This window comes from Nansenia antarctica, assembly GCF_963989245.1.
Source record: "Nansenia antarctica genome assembly, chromosome: 4".
Taxonomy (NCBI): domain Eukaryota; kingdom Metazoa; phylum Chordata; class Actinopteri; order Argentiniformes; family Microstomatidae; genus Nansenia; species Nansenia antarctica.
In genome coordinates this window covers 59,690,724-59,716,976 of record NC_137689.1, presented here as the reverse complement: position 1 = coordinate 59,716,976, position 26,253 = coordinate 59,690,724, and the positions used below count along the sequence as shown (strand labels likewise).

Genomic DNA, 26,253 nt, shown 5'->3' with positions numbered 1-26,253 from the left:
ATTAACTGGGGAAGGTTAATCTACAATGCATTTTCGTATTTACGCTTAGTGTATATTATCATCATAGCATAGTGGTCTATGTATATCAGGCCATAATTAGGTGACTGGTACCTTACAGGCCTGTGGTCCTAGGGTACATCATAATATCATAGCTTAGTATATCATGAGTTCAACTTGGCCCATATTAGGTGAGTGGTCTACCCCACTGTCTGTAGATCTACCCTGTGTCTGTCAATCTCACCCCATTTATGGTTATGGGGGCATATCTGTAGGAACACGCCCCATTGCTGCTTGCGGTTAGATTTGATGATTGTAACTGGTGATGGCAGCAGCAGAGTGTATTCTGAAGTGTACAGAAACACCTTGCCTGCCCGAGTGCAAGCAAATACCTAAAGAAATCATTGGATGGTGCTTCATCATACAGTAAGACAATTACTCAAAACATACTGCCATAACAACTAGGGAGTTTTTCAGAGCCAAAAAGTGGAAAGGTCTTGACTGGTCAATTCAATCTTCTTATTTAAATACAATTGAACATGCATTTAATGGAAGTTCTAGATTGCACAGTAACATTCTAGAATGATTTGCAGAAATATTTTACTCCTGAAAATGAGTGACATTTGTTTAGTCTACCAGAGGTCAAATCTGAAGTGGCTCCACGTCTAAAAATTAAGTTTACAGTCTATAGAAACACTGGACAAAATGTCATGCTTTAGTCATAAATGCACAATTCTTATATATATATATATATATATATATATATATTATATATATATATATATATATATATATATATATATATATATATATCAGAGTTTATCTGCTCCACTAATAGTGAAGCTGTCGACTGCAGTCGGAGTGTGCGCATAGTGTAGTCGCCTGCAGTGTGGTTGATCTCCAACAAGACCAGATAGATTATATCGACGTGCCCTCGTCATGTCGTTGCGTTAATGCGTACATTTATGCCGGAAATGGAATCAAGGATGCACCTCTAGAAAAATGGCGACCGAAAAAAGATATATGTTGATGTGTTTTTTGGTGTTGTTTATGTTATTGCTCAGCGAAAGCAATTGCAGGTTGCACCACTTGATACTTAAGGTATGTCGTTTTGAGTTCTATATTGCCTATTGCTATGTGCATCTCAGTACATAGTCCTGGGGGCTTCCATTGCTAGCCGCTCAGCGGGCTAGCCTGGATGGAGACGAGCTCACGTACAGTGCTTATTCCATTCCTTGATCCAGACTCACGACGTTAGTGAGCTCTCTGTCTCTGGTACTGTCAGAGCTACCTTGTAAGAAAGTGTTAGGCCATATTCATGGCATGATAGATCACTCTTATTTAACAGGCATAATGATGACAAAAAAAGAAAGAATGTTAGATAGCGTACGTGGTCAGCCCAATTGACAACATTGATGACCTCAACACATTTTCTCCACGATTTCAGGATGACGTTCGGCAGAAAGTCCACCTGAACACCTTCGGTTTTTACAAACATGGTTACATGATCGTGAATATGTCCAGTCTGGCCTTCTCTGCGGAGGTCACCAAGATTGACAGCTCCACGGTAGGACACATTGTGATATGTTTCTGTAGGGGGTGAAGTCTTCACCTCTCACTTAGTTATTAGTGTATTGTTTATGTTTTTGTTGACACAGGACATTTTGTAAACAATAGTTTTAAATCATGGTTGGAAAAGCAATACTGCATTCGGACACAACACAGGCTGTGCTATGTAGTGCTATTTGTGCTATGTAGTGCTATTTGTAGTGCTATGTAGTGCTATTTGATGCACCTATAGCCTACCACTTTTTTTCAGACCAGGTACTTACATTTGGGTACTTGCTGATACCGAGTACCGATACCGAGTACCTAATAATACCATTATAGTTCTAAAAATCAAGGCAAGGCAAGTTTATTTGTATAGCACATTTCATACAACAGGGGCAGTTCAAAGTGCTTTACATACATTATTTAAAAATACAACAAGAGGAGAGTAGTAAGAAAATAAAAATTACAATGAATAAAAGCAAATATAAGAAGTAAATAGATAAAACATTTAATAAGACAATAGTTAATGTAAAAAAGACATTGATAGAAGTGTTTGTGTTTAATCATAACTGCTGCAAAACATTAAGGTTTTTAGCTTAGATTTAAATATTTTAAGGGTTTGGGCCTGTTTGATTTCTTCAGGGAGTTTGTTCCAGGAGCATGCAGCAGTGTGACTGAAAGCTGCTGCACCGTGTTTTGTTTTTACTCTTGGAGTTATTATCTGATTAGTCTCAGCTGACCTTAGGGACCTTGCGGGAATATAGAGTGGGAGATCTGATCTGATGTATTTTGAGACCATTTTGTGATTTGTATGTAATTAGGAGGATTTTTAATTCAATTCTCCGAGAGACTGGTAGCCTGTGCAGGGATCTCAGGATTGGTGTAATGTGTTCAAATTTCTTTGTTTTTGCTAGGACCCTAGCAGCGGCATTTTGGATGAGCTGCAATCAATCAGGTCTACTTGAAACAAATGCATGGATGAGTTTTTCAAGGTCTTGCTTGGACATGAAACCTCTCATTCTTGTTATGTTTTTCAGGTGATAGTAGGCTGATTTAGTTATCGAGTTTATGTGGCTGTTGAAGTTTAGATCAGAGTCTAGAATTACAAGATTTCTGGCCAGTTTTTTAGTTTGAAGAGAGAGAGAATCAAGTTTTGCACTGACTTTCTATCTTTTGTCAGGTGCGCCGAATACAATTATCTTTGTTTTGTCTTTGTCCTAAACGTTTTGGTCATTTTCGCGACTTGACGATTCTCGACTTGTTACCTCTTTCACCAGACCCTGTCCCATATACAAAATGTTGCAGAGCATAGTTTACAGTCTGCTCTTGTCGTCATCATGGCTTGTCCTAAAATATCTCTAAACTGCTGACATTGCTCTCTCCGCTTATCTGCTACGAGAGGTTACGTTATGTCGCTGTAAAGTGGTATTATCGGGTACAAGTACTGGTATCGGTATCGGTGCATCCCTACTATTTTCCAAATTGTTTACATTTTGTTGCATGCAGAAATTACTGATAAATGATCCTATGTTTATGTCTGCTTACTGTTTCAGATTGGATTTAGCCTAGATAGGACGAGCAGTAATGGCTTCTCCACGTATTTGGTAAGTATTTACTTTGCTCGTTTTTCTCAGTACACAATAAAAGGCAGTGTATGTATGTGGCATTTCCAGCTGTCAGTTCATAAATGTTTGAGGAAAATTAAACCATTAAAAATGGTGTGTCTGTGTCTGTCTCTGTCTCTGTCTCTTTGGTTCATACGTGTGCTCGAATATAGGATGAGGACCTTGACTACTGTGTCTTAAAGAAGACTCCTAGCAGTGAAATTGCTGTGGCTATGCTGTTGTTTGACTTCCAGGACAATAAGTGAGTATTGACTGTGATTACCCCATCATTTTTGGCACCATCCTAAATCCTTGTAGTGTTGTTAACACATGTATGCAACTCAGGGTGAGGATGAAAATGTCAGCTGAGGAGGAGAATGTGTTCCCTGACATCATCCCCGGCCTCCCCAAGTTCAGAGAGACTGCAGAGACTGGAGCTGGTCAAGTGAAACCTGTCCAGGGGAATGAAGATGTCAACCCTCAGCCTAACCCCGTGGCTGACCATGGTGAAGGTAGGGATTCTCCGCAGCCTTCTTGCCAATCTGTTTCCTTCATTCCACACTTGCATACATTCATGCAAAGTTTAAGTAATTAATACCACATTCAGCCCACTGTCGATAGCAAAATTCCTATCTCAGTAGGAATGGAGCTTAGATAATGTAAGCATTGTCCTACATTCTTACTCAGAGAGTTGTAGATCGCCTACCCTCTGCCCTAGTTGATTCTCACATTGAAGCAGTGATTAGAGCAGAGGCACCCACTCAATAGATGCAAATAATGCCCTAAATGTCTCAAACGTGGAGCAATGGGAGCATGTGTATGATGATACTTAACTTGCAGTGTTTCTTCCAGGATTTTTCACATTAGTGGCGGAGCGCTCGCGTGCACGCGCATAAAACGCGCACTGGCAAAGCCGAGCAGGTGATTTTATATAGAAGGTGATCAAATACCAATATATCCTACAGCTGCAGCGGAACATGCGGAACGCGCATTACACACACACACACACACACACACAGAAAGATCAATACGTAGTAGGCCTACATGAGAGTACACGTACATGCACAAAACCAGCTAACGTTACTCATTAACTGTTTACACAAGTAAAAATCACAGTGTGACAGTCAGATGGAGCATTCGGTAAACAACAACAGCAAGGTAATGCTATCAGTTGAGTTAAAGAAAACCAACTCTTACCTTTGAGGACACCAACATGAGCCCTGCTTACCCGTACCTCCGCCGTTCTGTTCGTGGTGATTTTAGAGGCAATAGAATATTTTTGCCCCGCGCATATTGCTATGAATAGTTCGAAGCTAGGTGCTTGCACGTTAGGTGCGAGAATGCTCGGTTAACCCATTAGCGGGAACATTATTTGTTTCACAAAATAGGCTGATTTAATTGACCATGAACATCAGAGACATACATTACGAATGTTCATTAAAGATACTCTATACTGAGCACTGGTATAAGAACATGAACCAGAGAACAGCAGTAAATGCAATAACCCACAGTCGTCGCTGATGATGTTGCATTTTCGATTAGGATACGTTTACGGGATTAAAGGGACCGGCGACGGGCGAAGAGAGAAATCCAAATGTCCCGCTAAATTCGGACCAATCACAAAACTGTTTTGAAAGCGCGTCGCCTCGCGCTGCACGCCTGTTGAGAGCGATTCAGTTTTTGCAGTGCGAACACAAACGACGAGGTTAATTGCAACATTGTAACATATTGTAACTAACTACGCCCTAAATCGTAACGAAATGTAGGTCTGGAAGCGGCCTAAATCTAGCTTCAATCTGCTTTTTTTCTGTTCTCCGGTCATAATAACTCGCTGCCTTTCTGGGCAGCCTGAATCAAAGTGGACTGTCTGAATCAATTAGTGGCGGAGGTAATTCATCGCGGCCCGCCACGAATAAATGCATATTGAGGAAACACTGACTTGGAATGTCTACATGACACCATTGTGAGTTTGTATCCAGATGTTATTAGATGTTGATCTTTTATTTTGTTGTTCTCCCTGTATTTTAAACCTCAGGTGAGAGTAAAGCCAAGCGGGATATTTCGGAGGTGAGAATGTTCTTCAGCGTATTTCTACTTGACTTGATAACTGTATCAGATAATATATGATATCATATGTCAATCACATAATTACATTGTACCAAAGGCGTTGCCTCTGATAATGGATTTTCTCATGTTATTTATCAAAGGGTAAATTAAGCAATGGTTGATATCTTGTCATATTGTTTCATCCAAAGTTGGTTACTGATATTACTTTTGTTACATTCAAAGAAAAAGGTTGAGGTGCCTACTTACCCTCTCCATAAAAACAACAACGGTGCATACTCCTTTCAGGTAAAGCTTTTTCTCCGTCAAGAGTTTTGCCTAGGGATGCTCCGATCTGGATTTTTGGGGCCGATACCGATCACCGATTTTTTTCCTCAAGATCAACCGATACCGATACAGATTTTTTTTTTAATACATAACTGTAGGCCTACTGACTGGATAGCCTACAGATTTTTTGCTTTTTAGACAAAAGTTTTGATCCATTAGGCACCAAGCAAACGCAGACCCTTGCCCTAAATGGCATAGTAAAGGTCTGGCCTATCACCCAGTTAGGGCCTGAAGGCCAAGTCAGTCGATATGGCTGTATAAAAGACATCATAAACGTGGCCTTCATGGTTTACATACGGTTACGTCCTCCTATGTTTTCTGTTCAGTTATCTGTCTTCCCCAGGAAAAAAAAAATAAAAAATCGGTTTTTGCGATCGGCCATTTTTGCCGATCACCGATCGAGTCATTTGGAGTGAAATCGGCCGATTTAAATCGGTGGCCGATAAATCGGAGCATCCCTAGTTTTGCCAGATTGTCTTATCTTTAGTTTGTACAACTGATCACTGATGTGTTTCTTTTCTTCTGTGTAAAGTTTCACTTCAATGTCAGCACAGACAACCAGCAAGGCCTGTATAACTTCTACTTTCATAACTGCTACAGCAAAGACACTCAAATGGTTGACCCACTCCGGTTCAGTATTGAGGTGAGTTTGTTCAATGAACCTCTTTGTAGTTTGTATATTTTGGAAATAGCCCCCTAGAGAAGTCCAGTAGGACCAGGAAAATGGCCTGTATTCCTCACAACCTCTCAATAGGTTTTTACTGGTCAGGTTATACGGAAATCTGTATTGGAAATTCATTTCTATTAATTTATCATGATCAATATAAATAATTTGTATAATTTCTCCAGGCACCCCATATCAACTCTGAAAACCACATATTGAACATGTTTTCAAGGTAGACAATGTACTGCAAATAAACCTTTAATACAATGGGCTACAAACAATTGATAAGGATCTCCCTTCACTATGTACATCTTGGTGGTTTAGCTTTTAGGGGAAGTTCACATGACAAAACTTGAAAATACTTTTCTTGCTTTAACCTCTGCATGATGATGATGCAATGCATCACACTCTTACTGTATATATCCCTACTCCCTCCCTACTTAATAAACAATTACAGAACAATTTAGCCTCCATGTACCTTTATCAGTGTATACCTCTTCCCTATTCCCCATTCCTATGTTGCTTCCAGATCAGCATTGAGGAGAAGAACCCTGACAGTTACCTGTCAGCTGGGGAGATCCCACTGCCCAAGCTCTACATCATCATGTCCATGTTCTTCTTTCTCATCGGTACGCTGTGGGTCCATGTTCTCCGCACACGCAGGTGAGCAGAACCACATGTTTGTGTGTGTTGTGTGTGTGTTGCCGTTTTCTGTGACACAGAAAATAAAATATTAGGACTCACCAGAGCACAATTAACTTTTTTGTTGTTGTAGAAAGAATGTTTTTTTGAGGGTGGTTGTTGGGCAAAAGAAACAAAACACAACAGTATATGGACCCTAGGTGGTCACCAACTCTTATCCTGGACCTGGGGCCTCATTTATAAAGCTTGCATATGCCCAAAAACGTGCATACACAAATTCCACTTGCGCGTGTACCGTTTTATAAATCCAAATGTTGATGTGCGTAAATGTTCTTGCTTTGGATACGTACGCAGGCTGTTTACACCAGTTCTACGCAAAGCTTTATAAATGAGGCCCCTGGAGAGGTTATTGTACCTGGAGAGTATTGTAGGTGCAGGTTTACCTGATTACACTAATCAACAGTTCATCCAAGACCTAAGTAGGTTAATCAGGTATGATGATGATGCTGGACTGGACACCCCATAGCTCTCAAGATCTAGGGTTGGTAACCGCTGATCTGATGTTTGCCTTCTGCTCAGTAGTTTAATTATTATTATTATTATTGTGTATTTGGCAGGGACAGTGTACATCAAAGAATGCACCAGAATTAGCCAAGAAGGCTAGTTTTCATCCGTAGCCCCTGGACAGCTTAAAGGAGACAGGCATTAAGATGGCCTCCTTGTCTTCCATCCTTTTTCTCTCATGTCTGATCTGAAAGGGATGGGATAAGTGCAAGCAATATGGTGGAAATTGATGCTGACAGTTGATGTGGCCCATCACATAGGTCTAACTGATCTAGCCTCCCAAGGATGAGGACATTGGATGTAGAAAGAATGAACCCCCCTAGCCTCTCTGTCCTCCACCCTAGACGCATGAATAGATCTGAAAGGACTGGATAGGTATCAGAAAGATGGTAGAAGCTCCTCCTTGACCTCTAATAGGCCAGTTGGAAGCTTTGTGATGTTGCTTATACCTAATGCAATCCTGCGTCCAGTATCCAATGTCTTGGGAGATAGGGGTCTGGCTCGATGTTTCTAAATTATATAGGATAGTAGGATCCGACTGTATGATATGATAACCAATAGAGAGCACCCGTAGGCCAAAACAAATATATTCCCCATACCTATGCCCCAAACACAATTCATCCATGCAATAGGAAAACCCCTTTCTATACAGATGATTTAGTGACAGTTCTTTCCCTAGTTCAGTAAATATACTTTATTAATGGCTTGCTTCTCTCCCCTCTCCCCTCTTTCTCTCTCTCCACCTCTGCTCTCTGTTTTCCTCTGCAGTGCTGATGTTTATAAGATCCACTGGCTCATGGCGACACTGCCTTTCACCAAGTGTCTCTCGCTCATCTTCCACGCAGTGAGCATTGACAGTAGTTTGTACTACCTTGTTTTGATGGTGTTGATAAAATGTGCTAACATGTTTCATACACTCATCACACTTTCTCTTTTAGATTGACTACCACTACATCTCAAACCAGGGCTTCCCCATTGAAGGGTGGGCTGTGGTCTACTATATAACTCACTTGTAAGTCCTGCTCCAAAATAAACACCTATTAAAATACTGTATCCACTTCACAGTGTGTAAAACGATAATGTTTTACTTGTGAATGTGAGGTGTAAAATTGTGAGGTGGTTTATTAAATGATACACCTTTGTAAGTCAGAATATCTGAATGACTAACTCTTTTGTCATTGATGTAATTGTTCTTTCTGTTTATCTAACCACAAAGTTCTTTCACATTATGATCAGTAAATGTATTTCCCCCATCCAGACTGAAGGGGGCGCTCTTGTTCATCACCATTGCTCTGATAGGGACAGGCTGGGCCTTTGTCAAACATATCCTCTCAGATAAGGACAAGAAGATCTTCATGATTGTCATCCCATTACAGGTAAAACGCTGTTATTGAAGGCCTGTCTTACTGTACTTTTTGAAGTGCTCAAAACAGGTTACATTGTAAATTGGGAACTCAGTGTAGCCATTACCAATGTTGAGCGCCAATGTGAGGTAAAACATTGTGTGTTGCTTGCAGCAACCTCCAAACTCAAACGTCACACGGATGAGTGATTGTCTTACTTCCTTCAAATAGTTATGCAGTTAAACTGTGCCTTGCTTTCCTTAATCTGCCAATATGTTTGTTTTTTTTCCTGCGTCAACCTCTTAATCTTACATTATTGACTGACCTTCCCTCAAACTGATGATCTGGTAAGGGTTAGGAATCCGTGTCCACTTAGTCGCTCCCACCCAAGAGCAACCTTTACTTGGAGCACTGTTCGCACCTCAACTGTGACTTTTGAACCCCCCCAGGTGCTGGCCAATGTGGCATACATCATCATCGAGTCAACAGAAGAGGGCACCACGGAGTACGGCCTGTGGAAGGAGGTTCTCTTCCTGGTGGATCTTCTCTGCTGTGGGGCCATCCTCTTCCCCGTGGTCTGGTAAGTGGACTTCACAGCCAGCATTCCCTTCCCCACACAATTAGTTATTTCAGGCGGGCGCCGAGACTCTTGAAGCAGCCTCCATTGCATCTGACATTTATATTAAGTTATATAATGTAATTGATATAAGTTTAGTTTTATTTATTCGTCATGAGTGATAAAAACATGAACATCGTCTGCCTGGTTGTCAATAAGTCTGTAAAACGAAATCTTAATAATAACATTTACTATATAGTGCATACATAACAGAGACTGCAGTCATACAAAAACATACTTTTTGTATTGCATTTTAAAGGCAAGGTTTTACAAAAATGTGTTGCCGCTATTGAGTCGATAACCTTATTCTGCTGCTTTTAATTTTGCCTCTGCACTTGATTATTCAATTATACACACATTAATGCATTTCATGATGAACCTATTATTATTGTGATGTAACTTCAGTCAATACTAGGTACTGCGACAGGGTGCATGCTTGCAGTGTAATTGTCACTGGACGCTACTAAATGGTTAAGAACTTCATAATGCAATACACATTAACCTTTTCAAAGACAAAAATACAATTATATATAAGGTCAGAGATTGTATATTCTCTTAAAGAGGCTTTGATAAGGTCATCACAGGTCCAATAGTACCTCACACTACTTCACCTCCCCCAGATTAGAATAAGAAGTCAATGGTAATGCCATTAGAATCTGGCCACCCTGTTCCAGTTTTGGTTGGTTGGAAATCACTCTCCTTTCTCTGTCCACAGGTCGATCCGGCATTTACAAGAGGCCTCAGCCACAGATGGCAAAGGTAAGGCTACCTTTCACTTATTAACCTTTTATTATGTGTGTTCATTTGTGTGCCTCTCTGCACATGGTATGCCAGTGGGTTAACTTCAGTCTCTCTCATCAGAGAAGACCCATCACGTTTTCCCAGCGCTGTATAGGTTAAAGAGTTCTCGTTGATGCGTAAAACCAGTGATTCCATATGTACAAAAAGACAGTGTGGTACACACACTAATATAGAAAGCTTTTTTTTTTTCTGTGCAGCGGAGAAAACGTACAAGACATTTTGGAAATGTTTCCTCCCTTCACACAGCATTTGAACTCAAACCTCATATCAACCTCATATCAGCATCATTTCTGTGGTTCCACTCCCACAAACTTGAATTTGGTGGTCTGAAATGTTATTGGGGAACCCATGCAATCTTACAGCAACGACTAATAAAGTTTAAGTGATTCCAAAGGTTTTTGGAAAGGCAGTGAAGCCATTTAAGTGAAACAACATCAGTCTGTGAATATTTAAAGGGGAGGGTAGACACTAAATCCACATCTAGGTCATGGCCAGCATTATTTTTAACTTTCCCTCCCTAAAAGCATAGTTGAATAGTGAGCGCCATGCTGTCATGGCTGGATGCTTCCACAGCTGTATAACTTATTCATCGCTCTAACCGTTGCTGTTTAGTGGTGCATGGTGCATACCTTTTATATTAAGGGATAAAAGTTCAGAGTGATAAACATTGATCAGCTATTAAAGAGATTGATATGTGGACCCAAATAGTGGGTAGTAGTGGTGGTGGTTTGGTGAATTATGCCTACTGGAAGAGTAACTGATCTCTGAAACCTTAAATATCAAGTCATCTCTGGATAGAAGTTAAGTAACTAAATACAATTATTTTCAATCAAAGAGACAGAGTAGCCTAACCACAATTTCTAAAGCCAGCAGACTGACAGGGCAGTCTTGATATTTTGATTGACAGTTTGTCTCCTTCGTCTTTGTAGCTTTGTTATTCAGCTGTCTACAATATTTACCAATTAGCTAGTTAGCTAGCTTTGCTAGTGGGTTGACACATGCAGTGGTGCTAAAAGAGTGACTGGATGTACTTTTATGACCTTGAGTGAAAAACGGCAGTCTCACCACTTGCATGGAAAGGAACTGACTGAAAGCTAACTGAACACTTGATCCCTGTGATGGTGCCTGCCAAATTTGTTTTGGCCTCCTCCAGTCCTCCCTTCTGTCAACCATATAGACTGCAGATGCCAGCCATCCTGAAAAATGTCAAGCAGGCCCAAAGAGGCAACGGATCTCTATTGACTCGTTGGAGAAGAGAACCTCCAGATAAGGTTGTTTGAAGTTACAATGACTAGTTAGACCTTTTTAACCCTTTCAACACAGAATCGGGGAATTGGTCCTCAATCTTGATTGTTGTCCGATAGGAAGGAATAGTGAGTAAATATGGTAATGTATTATTTTGAGGCTGAAGCATTTAGTCAATGAAGTCTGGACAACACATGGAATAAGGTGTAGGTAAGATGCGTTACTTTGCAAATATTTTTAGAGAAACGTGACTCTGGTGGCCTTAAATCCCCATGCAAAAACATCTGCTCTCCTCATAGGTAGACCTCCACTGAACTAGGCCCCGATTTATTACTTTGAAAATGCTTCCTTCCTTCCTTCTTTCCTTCCCTCTCTCCCACCCTTCAGTTATCAATAATCTGACACGAATGGGCTGTTTTAGGGGAACTCTTGCTTTCACCTATTCAATCATATTAGACTCATGATTACTTCTAGGAAGGAAGGTAAATTGAAGTATCGAACATGAAGTATTCAAACGGTCCTTTCTGCAGTGTCCATATTTTAGTGCGTGGTCACTGCAGTGCTGCTAGCACTACTTAGCATTCAACATGCCCGCTCTCACGGTTTGGTACGGCCCCATGATGTCTCCTCGATCACTCAATGCCTTCTCCTGTGGTGCAGAGATACTCAGGTAATCCAGTAGCTGTGCTTTTTTCTTTTTTTTTGATCAAGGCTTTATTATTGTGTTTTTCCACAATATATCACAGGTCCAAACAGGACCAACAAAGAACAAACTTAAATATAGCCCCATCCCTCAAATACCAGACATATACATACAAACATTATACATAGCCAGACATCCATAAACGTAAAATAAATCACACAAACAAAATGAAATGATACTACATTATCATGCTGTCAGATTCCATATCTTCGTTAAGAAAGGTGGCCAAATAGTGAAGAATTTCCTAGTAGATCCTGGAAAAGTATATCTAATCTTCTCCAATTTAATATGGTACATGACCTCCTTGATCCAATGACTATAATATAGTGGAAATAAGGGGAGGGGCGGGGGGGGGGGGGGGTTATACCAGACTGGGTTGCTTATGGAACACGATGTTGCGGTGGCGTTGGGCCTAGTAGTGGACGGTCTGCTGTACTTATTGCGCAGACACTTCTGACATTAGGAATATGTTATGAGCAGGTTTCCCAATATTTTTAAATGTAAAACGCTTATTAACTTAAATAAAACAGAAGTCAGACGGGAGCTAAACACGTCCTACTCTATTACTTGCTCACGTGACCCCTCACCTGTGCTTTTTTGCACTGTTAGTATTTTTAGATGCACCTAGAGGAGTAATGTACTTACTAGAGGAGTAAAACATGCTTGTGCACCAGCCCACACACACACACACACACATGAACATTTCTGAAAATGTCTGTTGGCTCTGTTGGCTCTACTTGTCATGATGATTGTCATAGGCTGTTTGAACCCTAGTTGACACGTCATGACATGCTGTCACATTCCCTCCTTTAATTGTCCCTCATTGAAATGAGGTCAGTCTGTCAGTGTTTTTTCATCCTCTGTCTTTTATTCTACAGTAAAAGATGAAACATGGCCTTATATAGGTCTTTATATAGGCTAACCCTGCCCTAAATTCTCTAGCCTCAGAACTCACAATACGTTGTGAAAAAGTATTGCAATGCCCTTGGGTGCATTAATGAAAGTAGTCCAATACTGTTTATTTAATTCAAAATCCTTGAAAAGCTGGCTTTTTGAAAGGTAAAGAATTGTAAATGTTCTCATAGCATCCGAATGTTCTCTGTATTAGATGATTTCCAACATAACTCTTTCGACTGGTACTGGAAGACTTTGATGTTGACATTATCATCATGCATTGTCTGTTATAGCTCACTGTTGAATACCGTGTCAGGAGTCTAAGATGATTGTCTGTGAACCCTGGACACCCTAGGGCCTCGCAACAGGGGTTTAATTAATGACAAAGTAGACGGGCGCTTAATTCTGCTGATTGACACCATGGCACCAATGCCATGTCTTTAAAGTCTCCTCCGGTGTTAGTCTTTCTATTTTCTTTATTATTTAATTAAATAGCTTTTAGTGCTCCGAAGGGCTAACAAATATTGACACGGCAATAGAAAGAGATGGTTTTAACTAGAAACAATTTTCAATTAAGTCAGCTGACTTTGTCCTCTTAGGCTGTGACATGACCACCTGTGACCTGCCATTGGTTTCCTTTTGTCGCTGTCTGCCCTTGAGTGAGTAAATGATAGCTGAGTGCAAGTCCTCTTTCGGTATGTAGCCGATAAGGAGATCAATATTACCAGGTTCTAAATGCCATTGGTTTTGTATCTGAGACAACAAATCGCTTTTACTATCTTGTTCTGAAGTTGTTTTGTTGAACTCCCTCCTTCTCCCAAGATTGTCACCATAATTCACGTTTTTGTATTTGAAGTGTAGGCTCCTTCATTAATTGTCCATTCTACTCAAGCTCTCAGGATTTCATTACACCAGGCAACAGTGAGAAAAGTGGAGTATGTGACACGTTCTAGTGTTTTCGTCTGCATGTCAGCATCCGTTCAGACTTTTCTTTAGACGTTTTTACATGTTGCCACATCGCTAGTCAACTAACACAGCTTGTTTTGTGAGCTTGCTAACAATGTAAAGTAGTGTTATAGTTAACTAGGTAGCAGTGGGGATTACTCACCGAATCCATTGTGTTGCAGTATGTTGGCTTGACTAGCGAGTTTGTGTTGTGATTCTCAACAACGTTGAAACGTAGTTTCTAAAAAACAGTCTGAACATGTTGATTGGTTGTGGACCAAAACACTAGAACATGTCAATTATTATATTATGATATTTCAATACCCATGGCCCAAAACCTTTAATCTGGATCAGATCGTTATCTATTATTGAATAACCAACCTAGAGCAGTTTCAGAAGTCTCTCTTTATGGTAAGTATTCAGAATAGGCAATGGCACATGCTGCCTTGCAATGTCACTGCATTCTAAACGCTTTAAATGGCGAAATCTGCTGTTCCATTAGTTTTTATATAAAAGGTATTGACTTGGCAGCATTGCGGGTGAAGGTCTTTGTGAATGCATTGTGCACTGCCTAAATAGAACTATGTTTATTTGTTGTTGTTGTGTGTTCATGGTTTCAATTCAATTTCCCTAAATTGTTGTATTCATTTTTGTGTCTCATAGCCAGATTGCATCTCAAAAATGTCCCTGAGGTCCTAACTAGGCCAGTATTAGATTCACACTTCATGCCCAGCTTCCACCTTTGAAGGCTCCACTTTTGGAGTTGTACAGTCATTTATCATTCTCTCACCATGACTGTGTCCTCCATTTCCCCTCCTGCAGTCACATTTATGTTGGAAGGAGTTCAGAATGCATTAGGGCACTTTTGTCATTATAGTCAACACTCTATCTTCTCTTCTGGGTCTTTGAGTCTTGCAACCATTTATCCGGCCAATGTATGTCTGTGTACAGATGGGTGGGTATGGGCAAATGGAACTGCCACTGAACCATTTTTATTTGGTTTTGAGGGTATGGGACAATTACCACCGAATTCACTGAACTTACATTTCGTTAGCCTCATAGCATAATTGCCTAAGTCATGCTTCACTTGTGTTCAACCGGGCCATCTTTGTATGTAGTGTCAAAAATGCCTATGTCAAAGAGATGGCTTGATAGGCAATGATGCACAGTGAACTAGCAGTGTTAGGAGAGTAGAGTTAGGCAGATATTTCAATTTGGTCAAAATATGACTTTACTTTATGACTTAAATTATGCTATGAGGCTAACGATTTACATTCTAGTATTATAACTGCCCATGGCCCCCGGTCCGAGCATAGATTACTTTTTCTTGCGATGACTGATGGTTAGATGACTTCACTTACTTAGACAGATGTATTTGTTGTAAGTCACTTTGGATAAAGGCATCTGCTAAATGGCAAAAATGTAAATGTAAATGAATTCAACTAACTCAGTGGCACTGTGGCAGTTTTGTTTGCCAGTACCCACCCATGTGTTAACAGTTAACAGTAGGCCCTTACTGTGAATGGAAACAGAGTTTGAAGGAGTGCACCTTTAGATGTTTTTGGGCTAGTTTCCTTGACCCAGATTAGGCCCTTTAAAAAGTGATATATAGTCCTGTACTATGCTTAATATGTGACCTGAAAACTACCACTTGAGGTATAGTATAAGGAAATGAGTGAGACATTTTTTTTTGGTATCTATTTTTTAAAGATGCTCTACTTAAAGAAAACCTTGATCCTTTTTCCCTCTTAACTGCTGAGCTGAGTTTATTTTTGGAGTTGACAGATCATGTCGCACACACGTTACTGAAAAGCTCTCTTGGGATTTAGGACTCGCCGGGTGATTAACTAATGTTCCTTTTCTTTGTCCTTTTTGAAGCTGCCATCAATCTTGCCCAGTTGAAGCTCTTCAGGCACTACTATGTGATGGTAAGGTTCTTTCATGCTCTGAAAACACACACACACACACACACACACACACACACACACACCAAGACACAGATTTAGATCAGTGAATAGACACACACACACACACACACACACACACACACACAGCCACATCAAATACATATTTCAAGACACACATTCATGTTTTTAAGTGTATCTGCAAGTCCATTGTGTGGTTGTGTCTATATCCCTCAGTATCCCCACTCAGCAATCCAAATGTTGTCACCTTCTTAAAATAATGGCATAAGTCATTGTGACTTAAGCCAATATTTTAAGAAGGTGACGATATGATGTATTACACACACACACACACACACACACACACACACACACACAGATGTATTGATTTTGAGAATGCTTGCTTCTACAACCTCTCTGATTATGGCTTGTAAATGTATTTGCTTTCCATACTACCCCTTGGGATCATTGTCCTCTTATTTCTCTCCTTCAGATTGTATGCTATATATATTTTACCCGTATAATAGCCATTCTCATCAAGTTCATTGTCCCGTTCCAGTGGAAGTGGCTGTACCAGGTGAGTTAATTTTCCACTGTTTTGTGAACAGCATTAATTGTAGTTATTAGATTTCTTGTCTGTTCACTTTCACTTTCACTCTTCATCCTCTCTCCCTTCCTCCCTCCTCGGTAGCTATTGGATGAGCTTGCTACATTAGCGTTCTTCTTCCTGACGGGCCACAAGTTCCGTCCGGCCTCCTACAACCCCTACCTGCTGCTGTCTGTGGAGGATGAGGAGGACCTGGAGATGGAGGACGTGTAAGTAGGACAAATTCAAATAGTTTTTTGATTTCCTGGATATTTAAAAAAGTATTCCAAAGAGGAAGCATTTTGTATTTTGTTTAATTCTATACTCCCAACAGTTTGGATTTGAAATCAAACAATTACTATGGAGTCCAAGTAGAGATTCTCAGCTTTAATTCAATGTTCACAGATTTTTCCCAGACAGACCTCACCATACACTGGTTATATTCTCTGGTGATGCTCTGCCACTACACAGCTCTGTACTGCAGCCATCTTCAGTTGTTTGTTTTGCCTAAAGTCTTATCATCAGAAAATGAAATGCAGGTTAAATTTAATTTAAATCTAAAGATTGACTTGACCAGTCAAGAACTTTCCGCTTTTTGGCTCTGAAAAACTCCCTAGTTGCTATGGCAGTATGCTTGTGGTCATTGTCTTACTATATGATGAAGCTCCATCCAATTAATGTGTAACTGTAGGCATTTGCTGTCAGTTGTGGGAACACTGCCAACATGGGGATCAGTGAAAATTATTGGCAGTTCCGTTTTGAGCTGCCTATTGACTTGTTGAGTGTATGGCACCATGTTACAATTCTCCACTCCTCTGTAGCGAATGTCTGCCTCAAACTTCCGCAGGCGTTCTGAACAAGGTATGATGAAAGACTGGTAGCCAAAGTTACGGTCTTGTCAACATGGATCCCTCACACTGGGAACCAGAGGCCATTTTGTTCCTCTCCTTTGTTCCACATTTCCAGCTGTATTACACCCCTGAGAGAGCAAAACACAGCTTCTAGCACCTGAGCAAATGGCTGTATACAGTTGTTGCTGATATCAATCTTAATATGTAGAGCTATTAATATGTAGATCCCAATTCTACTTGGTAGAGTCATAGCTGACTCTCGATGCATTCCTCTCTGTCCATTCTGAATCTAGTACCCAGGGAGGCAACCCAATTACTGGGACATTGCGAGTCATTGCACCTGCTCTAGCCTATATGCAGCCTCAGTCCTGCTTCCGTTTAGCTTTCTTTTTTTTTTACCACAAGATCTGTTTTTAGAGCTTTGGTAGCTTGACATTCCTGAGATACTTAATCAATGTCCCTCTCTTCCTCCTCCTGGGCTTTCTTTATCTTTCTATCTCCATTTATCTTTTTTCTTTTTCTCTGGCCGGGTCACAATAGTGATTGTTGCTCTCGTCTCCTTGCATCACTTCGTTTTGTACTCTACCTTGACACCATCCTCTTCTTGCTGTGGGTTGCTCTGAACCCTTCCAGAAATAACCTTAGCAGGTGGCACTGTATGTCCTTGTCCCCCCACCTTCCCTCTACCTTTTCGTTATTTTTCCTCCTTCTGTTGCTTTCTCAAATCCATGCAAGTAATGCACAACAGGTTAAGCATCTGAGAGGTAGTTAGTATTCTTGTGGAGGTGTCCCCTAAAATGGAATACAGTATTGTATTGTATTTCTAAAGATGCCAGACAGATGGGGGCTATATAACCTAAAACACAAAACTAACATGGAACAACTGTCAAGAGAATAATGGGCCCATTAAACAAGACATCTGTCTGTGATGGTGCCTAATACAGGTTAGACTCTGGCTGGTTGCTCTATAGGACAAGAGGCAGGAGTGCCAGGTGCTGCTGGTAAACTGGGTCTAGGCTGTGTCCTCCCAGTGTGTCCCTCCACCCACACCCCCCTCTCTTCCTCTTTCTGCCTCCCAGCATCCCTTGTCCTTCCTGCCTGGATGCCCAGAACTAGGTCGCAAGCCTAGGGAGCTGGCATTCCACCGAGAGGCCTGAGAGCTGCAGGGAGAGTAGACACACACACACACACACACACACACACACACACACATACACACACATACACACACATACACACACATACACACACACACACATAGATGTGAAAAAACTGGCCAAAATAAAATCACATTCTAGTTCTAAAGAATGGCGCTTTTCCACTACAGGGCCAGCCCGGGATAGCCCGGGCTGGCCTGCTTCTTTGGCGCTTTTCCATTTGTCGGCCCGGGTCAGCACGGCACGGTTCTTTAGCTACCCTTCACGAGCAGGAACTACAGGGCCGAAGGGTACCTTTTTGCCAGGCTGCGTGTGACGTGTGACGCTGCACACCGTTGATTGGTCAATGGAAATCGTCATCCCATGTTCATAGATTTCTTCGCTAACCGCCATCTTTAAATACCACAACAGATTTCGCTCTAGGAAAATGTCACTTACTGTTTCTGTAATAACTTATTAATAAAGATTAGAAAAGTTATGCTAACCATCGTATTATCTTAGTTTAATGTCATTTCAATGCATCATAGAACTTTTATTTACAACAAGCATAACAAAAAAAAAACGCTATTATTACTATGCTGTTCCTCAGTCCAGCGGCAGTCAAATGCCGGTAGATTCGCGTCTTGCTCCCTTTAAGGCGTTTCCCTGGTTGCGAGATCTAAACTATTAGAACTGAAAGCGGCAGGTAACAGGCACGTAACATCCATATGATGTATATATAAATCTATATATATTTGACTACCACCAAGACACCGGAGCACTCGGCTAAAACACTTTGAATGGAATAGATAGGACTTTCCGTTCAATGGAGGAAGCATGATACTCGCGAGTTCATCTCGCTTTTCCCCCCGTTGATGTATTAAACAATCTAAGCAATCTAATCAGAGCAGTTGTTATTATGTAATATTATTGATGGATGTGCCCTTTTTGATGGAGAGCAGTGAGCGGATGACTGGATGTGAGCATGTATTTGACTAATGCCGATAGATTCGCGTCTTGCTCCGAAACCGGAGCTGTAGGTGCAGACAGGATTTTACCGTAATTCATGAACTATATGCCCAATCTAAAAAATTCAAACAGTTTCTGAAAGCAGAGAAGTTGCACTTTTTGAACAGTTGAACTGTTTTAGGCTTATTACGGTAGTTCACCAACAAAAAAAGCACAGTGCTCAACGTGTCAGGAGAAATAAAAATAGAATCGTGTCGGCATTTCATGTCGGCATTTCCCTGGTTGCGAGATCTAAACTCGTCTACTAGAACTGAAAGCGGCAAGTAACAGGCACTTAGTGCCGATAGTGCTGCATTTTGGCATAATTCTTATCGCATCCCCCCGCTGATCTGTATAGAGGGGGGAATCTTATGACACGTAACTCCTCCTATAGTCCCGGGTCGTTCCTGTATAGTGAAGAAGCGTTTCTGAAAGTACGGCACGGCACGGCACGGCTCGGATACAAATGCGGCCCGGTTCGGGTCGGTAGTGGAAAAGCGCCAGAAGTCAACTGTATTGCTGTCACCAATGTGTGTAAATTAAGTATGTGTTATTTTAACCTTCCTGTGAACGGAAGATAACAAAGAAATGGTGTCATGCGTATATATTTTGTGTCATGGCCAATACTCTTGTGTCAAGAGTATTTGGACATGGCCTGAGACTCCAGACTAGTGAGATGGTAGCAGTAGCATGCCTCGTTTCTCTGTGTGGGGTTTCCCTACAACTGTCTAGAGAGTGAAGTCTATAGCTATCTTCTATCAGCCTGGGTTTTTATCTTCTATCAGCCTGGGTTTTTATCTTCTATCAGCCTCTCAATTTTAGGAAATACATGTTGTTGACGACAGTGGCACCAATGAATGCACATGAATTAAAGATGGGCTGTATGCTTGTGCAGCAGCCTGAAGGAAAGTGGAACATTCTAAATATTTTAAATCTGTATAGCTTATCCAGTCCGGGCCCATTTTGGGGTGGTCGGAAGGTTCTCTGTTTCACTCAACCAATAAAGAAAAAGTTGTCAAAATATGGTTACATTTAAATAGATGGGGTGACACTAAAGCCAAAATGTTGATACCACAGCTTTACTGTATGTGTATAACATACAGTATTCTCACAGCTTATTATTAATTTGCATAAGTTATCATCTGCTTTTCGTGGGCATACAGTCCATAATTAAAGAGTTTTAAGTTCAATTCTGCCAGGCATTGTAATAATATGTTGCTTTTACACTTTTTAGCTGCTGTCAAACTGTCACCTGTACTGTTTCACTGAAGAAAGTACAAATGTTTTTTACAGTAAATGGTGTGTATGCCTTTTCTGTGGCCTCCTCAGAATAAGCACGTCAACGGCAATGGGCGATGGAGTGAAGAAGGTGAAGAAGGTGTCGAAGGGAGCGTCGGAGGAGAGGGAGAGCATGGCCTGATGGGAGATGCTTTTGCGAAACATGGCATCTCTGGACCTTGGGACTAAGTGTGGCGGACACTCGGATGAGAATTCCACATCTGCTTCACCTGAGTGTGGGTAGCAGCCTCTATATCAACAGAGGGATCCACAACTATTAAGCAATGGTGGTCCTAAATGTGCGTGTATAAATGTATATTATGTATGCAAGGATATTATGAATTTGAAATTGGATTCTATTTGATGCTACATTTATGGCCATCTTGGGGCTAAATTGATGAGCTTGGAGGGCTGCTTGATCAATACTCAGCTCAGTTTGACTTTTTGGTGCATACACTACATCTCATTTGATTTGTCACATACACACACTAAAGGTCAGAAGCAGGTGCACTGTGATGTGGACACATTGTTGAATCCCTGTGGTTACAGAGACATTGTGTGTCCCTTCTCAGAAACAATGAGGGAAGGACTTGAATTGTGGTTCTCACAACATGTGAAATAAACAGACTAATTTATTTTGTATTCACTTTATAAGCTATTCTTTGAGTTCTGCTGTTTGCGCTTTCTTCCTTTTGGTTGTGATGTTTAATCTATAGTGGAGTAGTACTGTGACTATGTAAAAAGTGAGTGAGATGTTTACGTTTCAAGTTGGCCAAAGTGGGTCAAAGTTTCCTGCCTGATGAGTTAGCTTGTGGCTTGCGATCAGTCATGTCAGCTGAACAGTAATTTTCAGGGAAAGTCTGTCAGCCCGCTCAGTTTATTTTATCGTTGTGATGAAACATGCCGTAGAAGCATATTCGTAATGGTTAATTCTGCTTAAAAATGTTTTAATGTTACACTATAGAAAATACAATGCTTTTTATCGTTGCTCCATACGGTCAGAGATGACAGATGAATGAATGTAATTAACATCAATATGGCCAAAGTGGAATCCCACGTCTTTTGTGGGAGAGAAGGTGGATGATGAAAGTATTTCTTTATCAAAATGTTGCAGTACTACTGTCTATTTGTTCAATAATCTAAAACTCGGTAAGTCAGAAAGTGACTTAACTTTTTTAAGAAGAACAGATCACTGCTGTTTTTATTTAATTATTTTTAAATTTTATTTAGTGGTTTGCATTGCACATAAGCTGTTTGTTCAAAGACTCCATACAAAGATCAGTTGTAAAGATTGCTAAAACTGTTAATAAAGTAATTTTTTGACCTCCTTAATCGATGTCTGTCTTGAGTGCATTCAATCATTTTTAAATGTTTTAAAGACTTGGTAGGAGTATATTCTATTGTGAGTTGTTCACATGCAGTCTCTGGAATAAAAAAGTCTTCATTAATGTGAACGTAGAGCTTGCCTGAAAACTAATTCAACCAACAATAAAATGGTATTATATCTTGTTCACATTAGAATTAAAAAAAATGTGTTAAATAAGACAAGACACACATTTTTTTATTTTGTATGAAGACAAACACTCTCTATTGCACCTGTAGACTATATAGCAGTGTTTTGAGGTATGAAGTAAACCAAAAGTAGCATATTTTCTCTGGTTAGAATACACTTGGACGTCATTATTGTGTGTTGGCATAACCTGCAATTAAGTTGTCAACGTCACAGGAAATTATTGTGGTTTGAGAGATTGAGGGGATTATTATTTGGGGTTGAGAGACAAACTATTTGGAGTACCCCTGTTCTAAGGGACAGTTTCCTGAGATTCATTTAAATCAGGACTAGGCCTATTTCTATCAAAATTAATCTCGAGTAAAACACATGGGAGTGGTCTCACAAATAGATTATAAATGAAGTCAGGAGTAGGCTGAACAATGGAGAGAGATAAAAAGTTCAAAATGGTTAGTTAATTTGAAATTAACAATGTCAAAGCTATCTACAGTATGTGGAACCATTATATCTGCATGATTCTGCAACAGAAGCCAAGTAAAAGAAAACCTACAGTTGGCATGAATTCAGCACAAATGAAAGAGCAGATTGAGCCTCCTCGTCCTGGACTAGATTGCATGCCCTCTGTCATGTTAATGGCCAATTTCTCAACATTTCCATTGGCTAACTGCACTAATCTTAATATCTAAGGCATTAAAAGACCTCAATTAGTTCTGGATTAGATCTCTCTCTCTGGAACATACACTGGAAAAAAAATATAAACGCAACATTTTTGTTTTTACAAAGAGCTAAGACTTATATTATGTACACAAAAGGCCTATTTCTCTCAAATTGTGTTCACAAATTTGTTAAAATCTGTGTTAGTGAGCACTTCTCCTTTGCCGAGATAATCCATCCACCTGACAGGTGTGGCATATCCAGATGCTGATTAGACTGCATGATTATTGCACAGATGTGCCTTAGGCTGGTCACAATAAAAGGCCACTCTAAAATGTGCAGTTTTATAACACAGCACAATGCCACAGATGTCGCTAGTTTGAACTCTCACACCTGGAATTTTAGACCACTCTTCTTTTGCCAACTGCTCCAGGTCTCACATTTGAAGGGTGCCTTCTCTCAACTGCTGTTTTGAGATCACTCCAGTGTTCTATTAGTACAGGCATTATACAATATGACCTCAGACAAATTGCAACATAAACTCTTTCAACTGTCCTAGTCTCATGGATATGTCCTTCATAACATATCAAAAGTCTTAAGAAGTCCAAGTGGTGGAAAGTATTGAAAAATACTGAAACTGGTGATGCCACAATTTCCCATTGACGCCCATGTTAAATAATGTTTTTATGCATGTCTTCTTGTCTGATGTCCACACAAAGGGTTCAATACTGTCCACAATCAACCAGAAACGGTTTTACATGAGACATGGAGTTGGATGCAGTACTATACAGTATGTGTGTAAAAGGACATTCTTAACCCATAGATGCATACAGGTAAGTGGGTCAAGATCAGTGGCGGACTGGCCACCGGGCAAGCCTGGCAAATGCCAGGAGGGCCGCGAGACTCTGGGCCGCTCAGAATGTATTATATAAAAAATATATATATATTTGTAATTTTGTCTCTGGTGATTTTCATTGAAAATAACTTATTTCAGCAGACCGCGGCCCAAAACATTTTATATCGGCGGGCCATCCACGCAGTTCTGCATCACGGATGCCCAGGGCCCTAAACCAATAGGAGCAGAGCTTTAGGTAGCGGGGTAAACCAATAGGAGCAGAGCTTTAGGTAGCGGGGTAAACCAATAGGAGCAGAGCTCCCCTATGGGGCGGAGCTCCACTCATAGAACAGGAGTATACCTCCATAACTATCGTAGTCAGCTCTGTATCGCCAGTGGACACGCACCTCATGTCATCATTCCGTTTATAACAGCAGTTAACGTTACACTGCTTTCATTTTCAGAATGGGGGAATTTGATGAGAGCGATGCAGTTAATGTGCAACAACTGGATGCAGGGAGCAAGTGTGGTTGGAAGTAGGAATGCACCGAAATTCGCATGTAATGGGCCGAAAATAGCACAAAAAAGTACATTCGGTGTGAAAAGGCTATTGAAAGAGATATTGACTGATGACTGCCTACTGATAATACATATAATTACAGCAAACATGTCGGTAGTTTGGCATCTGTCCTCTGACTGATGTTAACAATCCGTGTTGCGTGTTGCGTTTGGAAATAGGGCTGTTGCGTCGCAAATGCCAGGGCTGTTTTTGGTTCCCAGTCCGCCCCTGGTCAAGATGAACCAGTGGGTTCGTTTTCTTGCAATATATTTGTAATGAAAGGTTTATATCATTTCATATTCCAGGTATTCCTAAAAAAATATATATCAGACCATCTAACCCTAACCCATTAAAAAAAAAAGATTCAAGTATTTTTTGTATTACTAGCCCAAGCTTCCATAAGAGGGTCAAAGATACCTGCATGCATCTGATCTGGATGAAGTTGCTGTCCTCTGTGAGAGAATTTTTTTATATGTAATAAGACATTTTTCTACATTTAAGATTCAAACTTCACAACAGTAAATTGAATGTCTAGAGCAAGCTATAGAAACTGATTTCCTGTTGTAAGCACACAATGAAACCAGTTTCTCTACTTGAAGCTTGACATTGGCTAGACAACAGACACATTTAAATGATTACAAAGACCTGATTGCTCTCTTTTCTCCTGACCTGCACCTAGATGGACTAAGCCATCTAGAGCAGTTTTGGACCTTTGTGTTTCCCCAGACCCAGTACTCTAGGACCAGACTAAACCAGTTTGTGGCCTTTGTGTTCCTTTTACATCCTTGTGTCTCTAGGAGAAAGTGGGGGTCGATTCCCCCTTAACCTTCATCCCCCATCATCTTCCTCAATGTACAAATCCACACCCATTGTAAATGATTGGTCTAGACCTCACCCGAGGGCGGACCTCTTACCTGAGGGTACCTGAGTGCATAAATACTGAGATGTAATGAATGATCTGGACTTTGAGAGGAACTTTGAATCTTCAGATGCGTCTGACGAACCTGTAAACTTCCTCCTTCTATAGAGGAAAATATTAAATATATTTTTCTTATACATCTTGAAACGAAACAGGCTGCCTTTATTGATAATTTGCTCTAACACCTCTATGCTCAGTTGATGGAGGGATCAGTGTCTGCAGAGAAGGCTTGCAATGCTGATGTGATACTCAGAATAAAGAAACAACTCAAAAGCAAAAGTGAATACGTTAAATCCTGTAGCAGGACAGCTGCCCTCTGGTTGCAGTACATGGATATGGTGGACATACGTTGCAAGTTTTTGAGAGCTGAACGTACTGGCAATTGGGCACTGCACCTTGAGGCAATATCAGAAATGCTTCCTTTCATGGCAGCATCTGGCCACAATCTCTACACGAAATCGGCTCGGATCTATGTGCAGCGGATGTGCAAGCTCCATTTACATTTTTCTTTTTTGGGGCATTTAGCAGACACCTTATTCCAAAGCGACTTACAATCAATACATTTGACTAAGCAAGTGAATCATCAATCCACCAGTCGTAGCAGGAAGAATAATCCAGCTCAGGCCCGGGGCCATTGATAGAAGAAAAAACCTCCTTCTAAACCTAGTTTTATTTTTTATTTTTTTATGTATATATAGACACTGGAGAAACAGAGAAACAGTACAAGGGGGTCAATAGAAGTTTTTAGGGGACAAAGTAGAGGGGAAAAGCGGGTGTCTTCAGGAGACGCAGTGCTGGGGTGCAGTAGATGTCTCAGGAGGAGCAGTTAAGGTGTAACCTGAAGAGATGGGTCTTCAGTCTACGACGGAAGATGGGTAGTGACTCTGCAGTTCTGACAGCCGTGGGAAGCTCATTCCACCAGCGGGGAGCCAGTGTTGTGAAGAGACGTGATCGGGCAGCATGACTTCCGTGTTGGTGTAGAGGTGGTGGGGCCAGTCGACCAGCCGAGGTGGAGGAGCGGAGTGAACGGGCTGGAGTTTGGGGGGTGACCAT

The 26,253-nt window shown here is 40.8% G+C and overlaps 1 protein-coding gene across 3 annotated transcripts; it reads left to right on the top strand.

Moving 5' to 3' along the window:
• Positions 1 to 976: 976 nt before the first annotated feature.
• Positions 977 to 22,059, top strand: gpr107 (G protein-coupled receptor 107; the record flags this gene model as incomplete). 3 transcript variants are annotated; one of them, XM_080528485.1, is made up of 18 exons in its annotated part: positions 977 to 1,098; positions 1,445 to 1,564; positions 3,102 to 3,152; positions 3,326 to 3,414; positions 3,498 to 3,664; positions 5,188 to 5,219; positions 5,442 to 5,504; positions 6,076 to 6,186; positions 6,737 to 6,870; positions 8,182 to 8,257; positions 8,352 to 8,425; positions 8,672 to 8,789; positions 9,206 to 9,336; positions 10,088 to 10,131; positions 15,839 to 15,888; positions 16,358 to 16,441; positions 16,556 to 16,680; positions 20,775 to 22,059. In XM_080528485.1, the coding sequence occupies exons 1-18, from the start codon at positions 1,000 to 1,002 to the stop codon at positions 20,863 to 20,865; spliced, it is 1,659 nt and encodes a 552-aa protein (XP_080384611.1). In that variant the 5' UTR covers positions 977 to 999. The 3 variants fall into 3 exon arrangements, with proteins under 3 accessions (XP_080384611.1, XP_080384612.1, XP_080384613.1); XM_080528486.1 differs by lacking the exon at positions 5,442 to 5,504; XM_080528487.1 differs by lacking the exon at positions 20,775 to 22,059 and having other exon boundaries at positions 16,556 to 16,684.
• Positions 22,060 to 26,253: the final 4,194 nt, after the last annotated feature.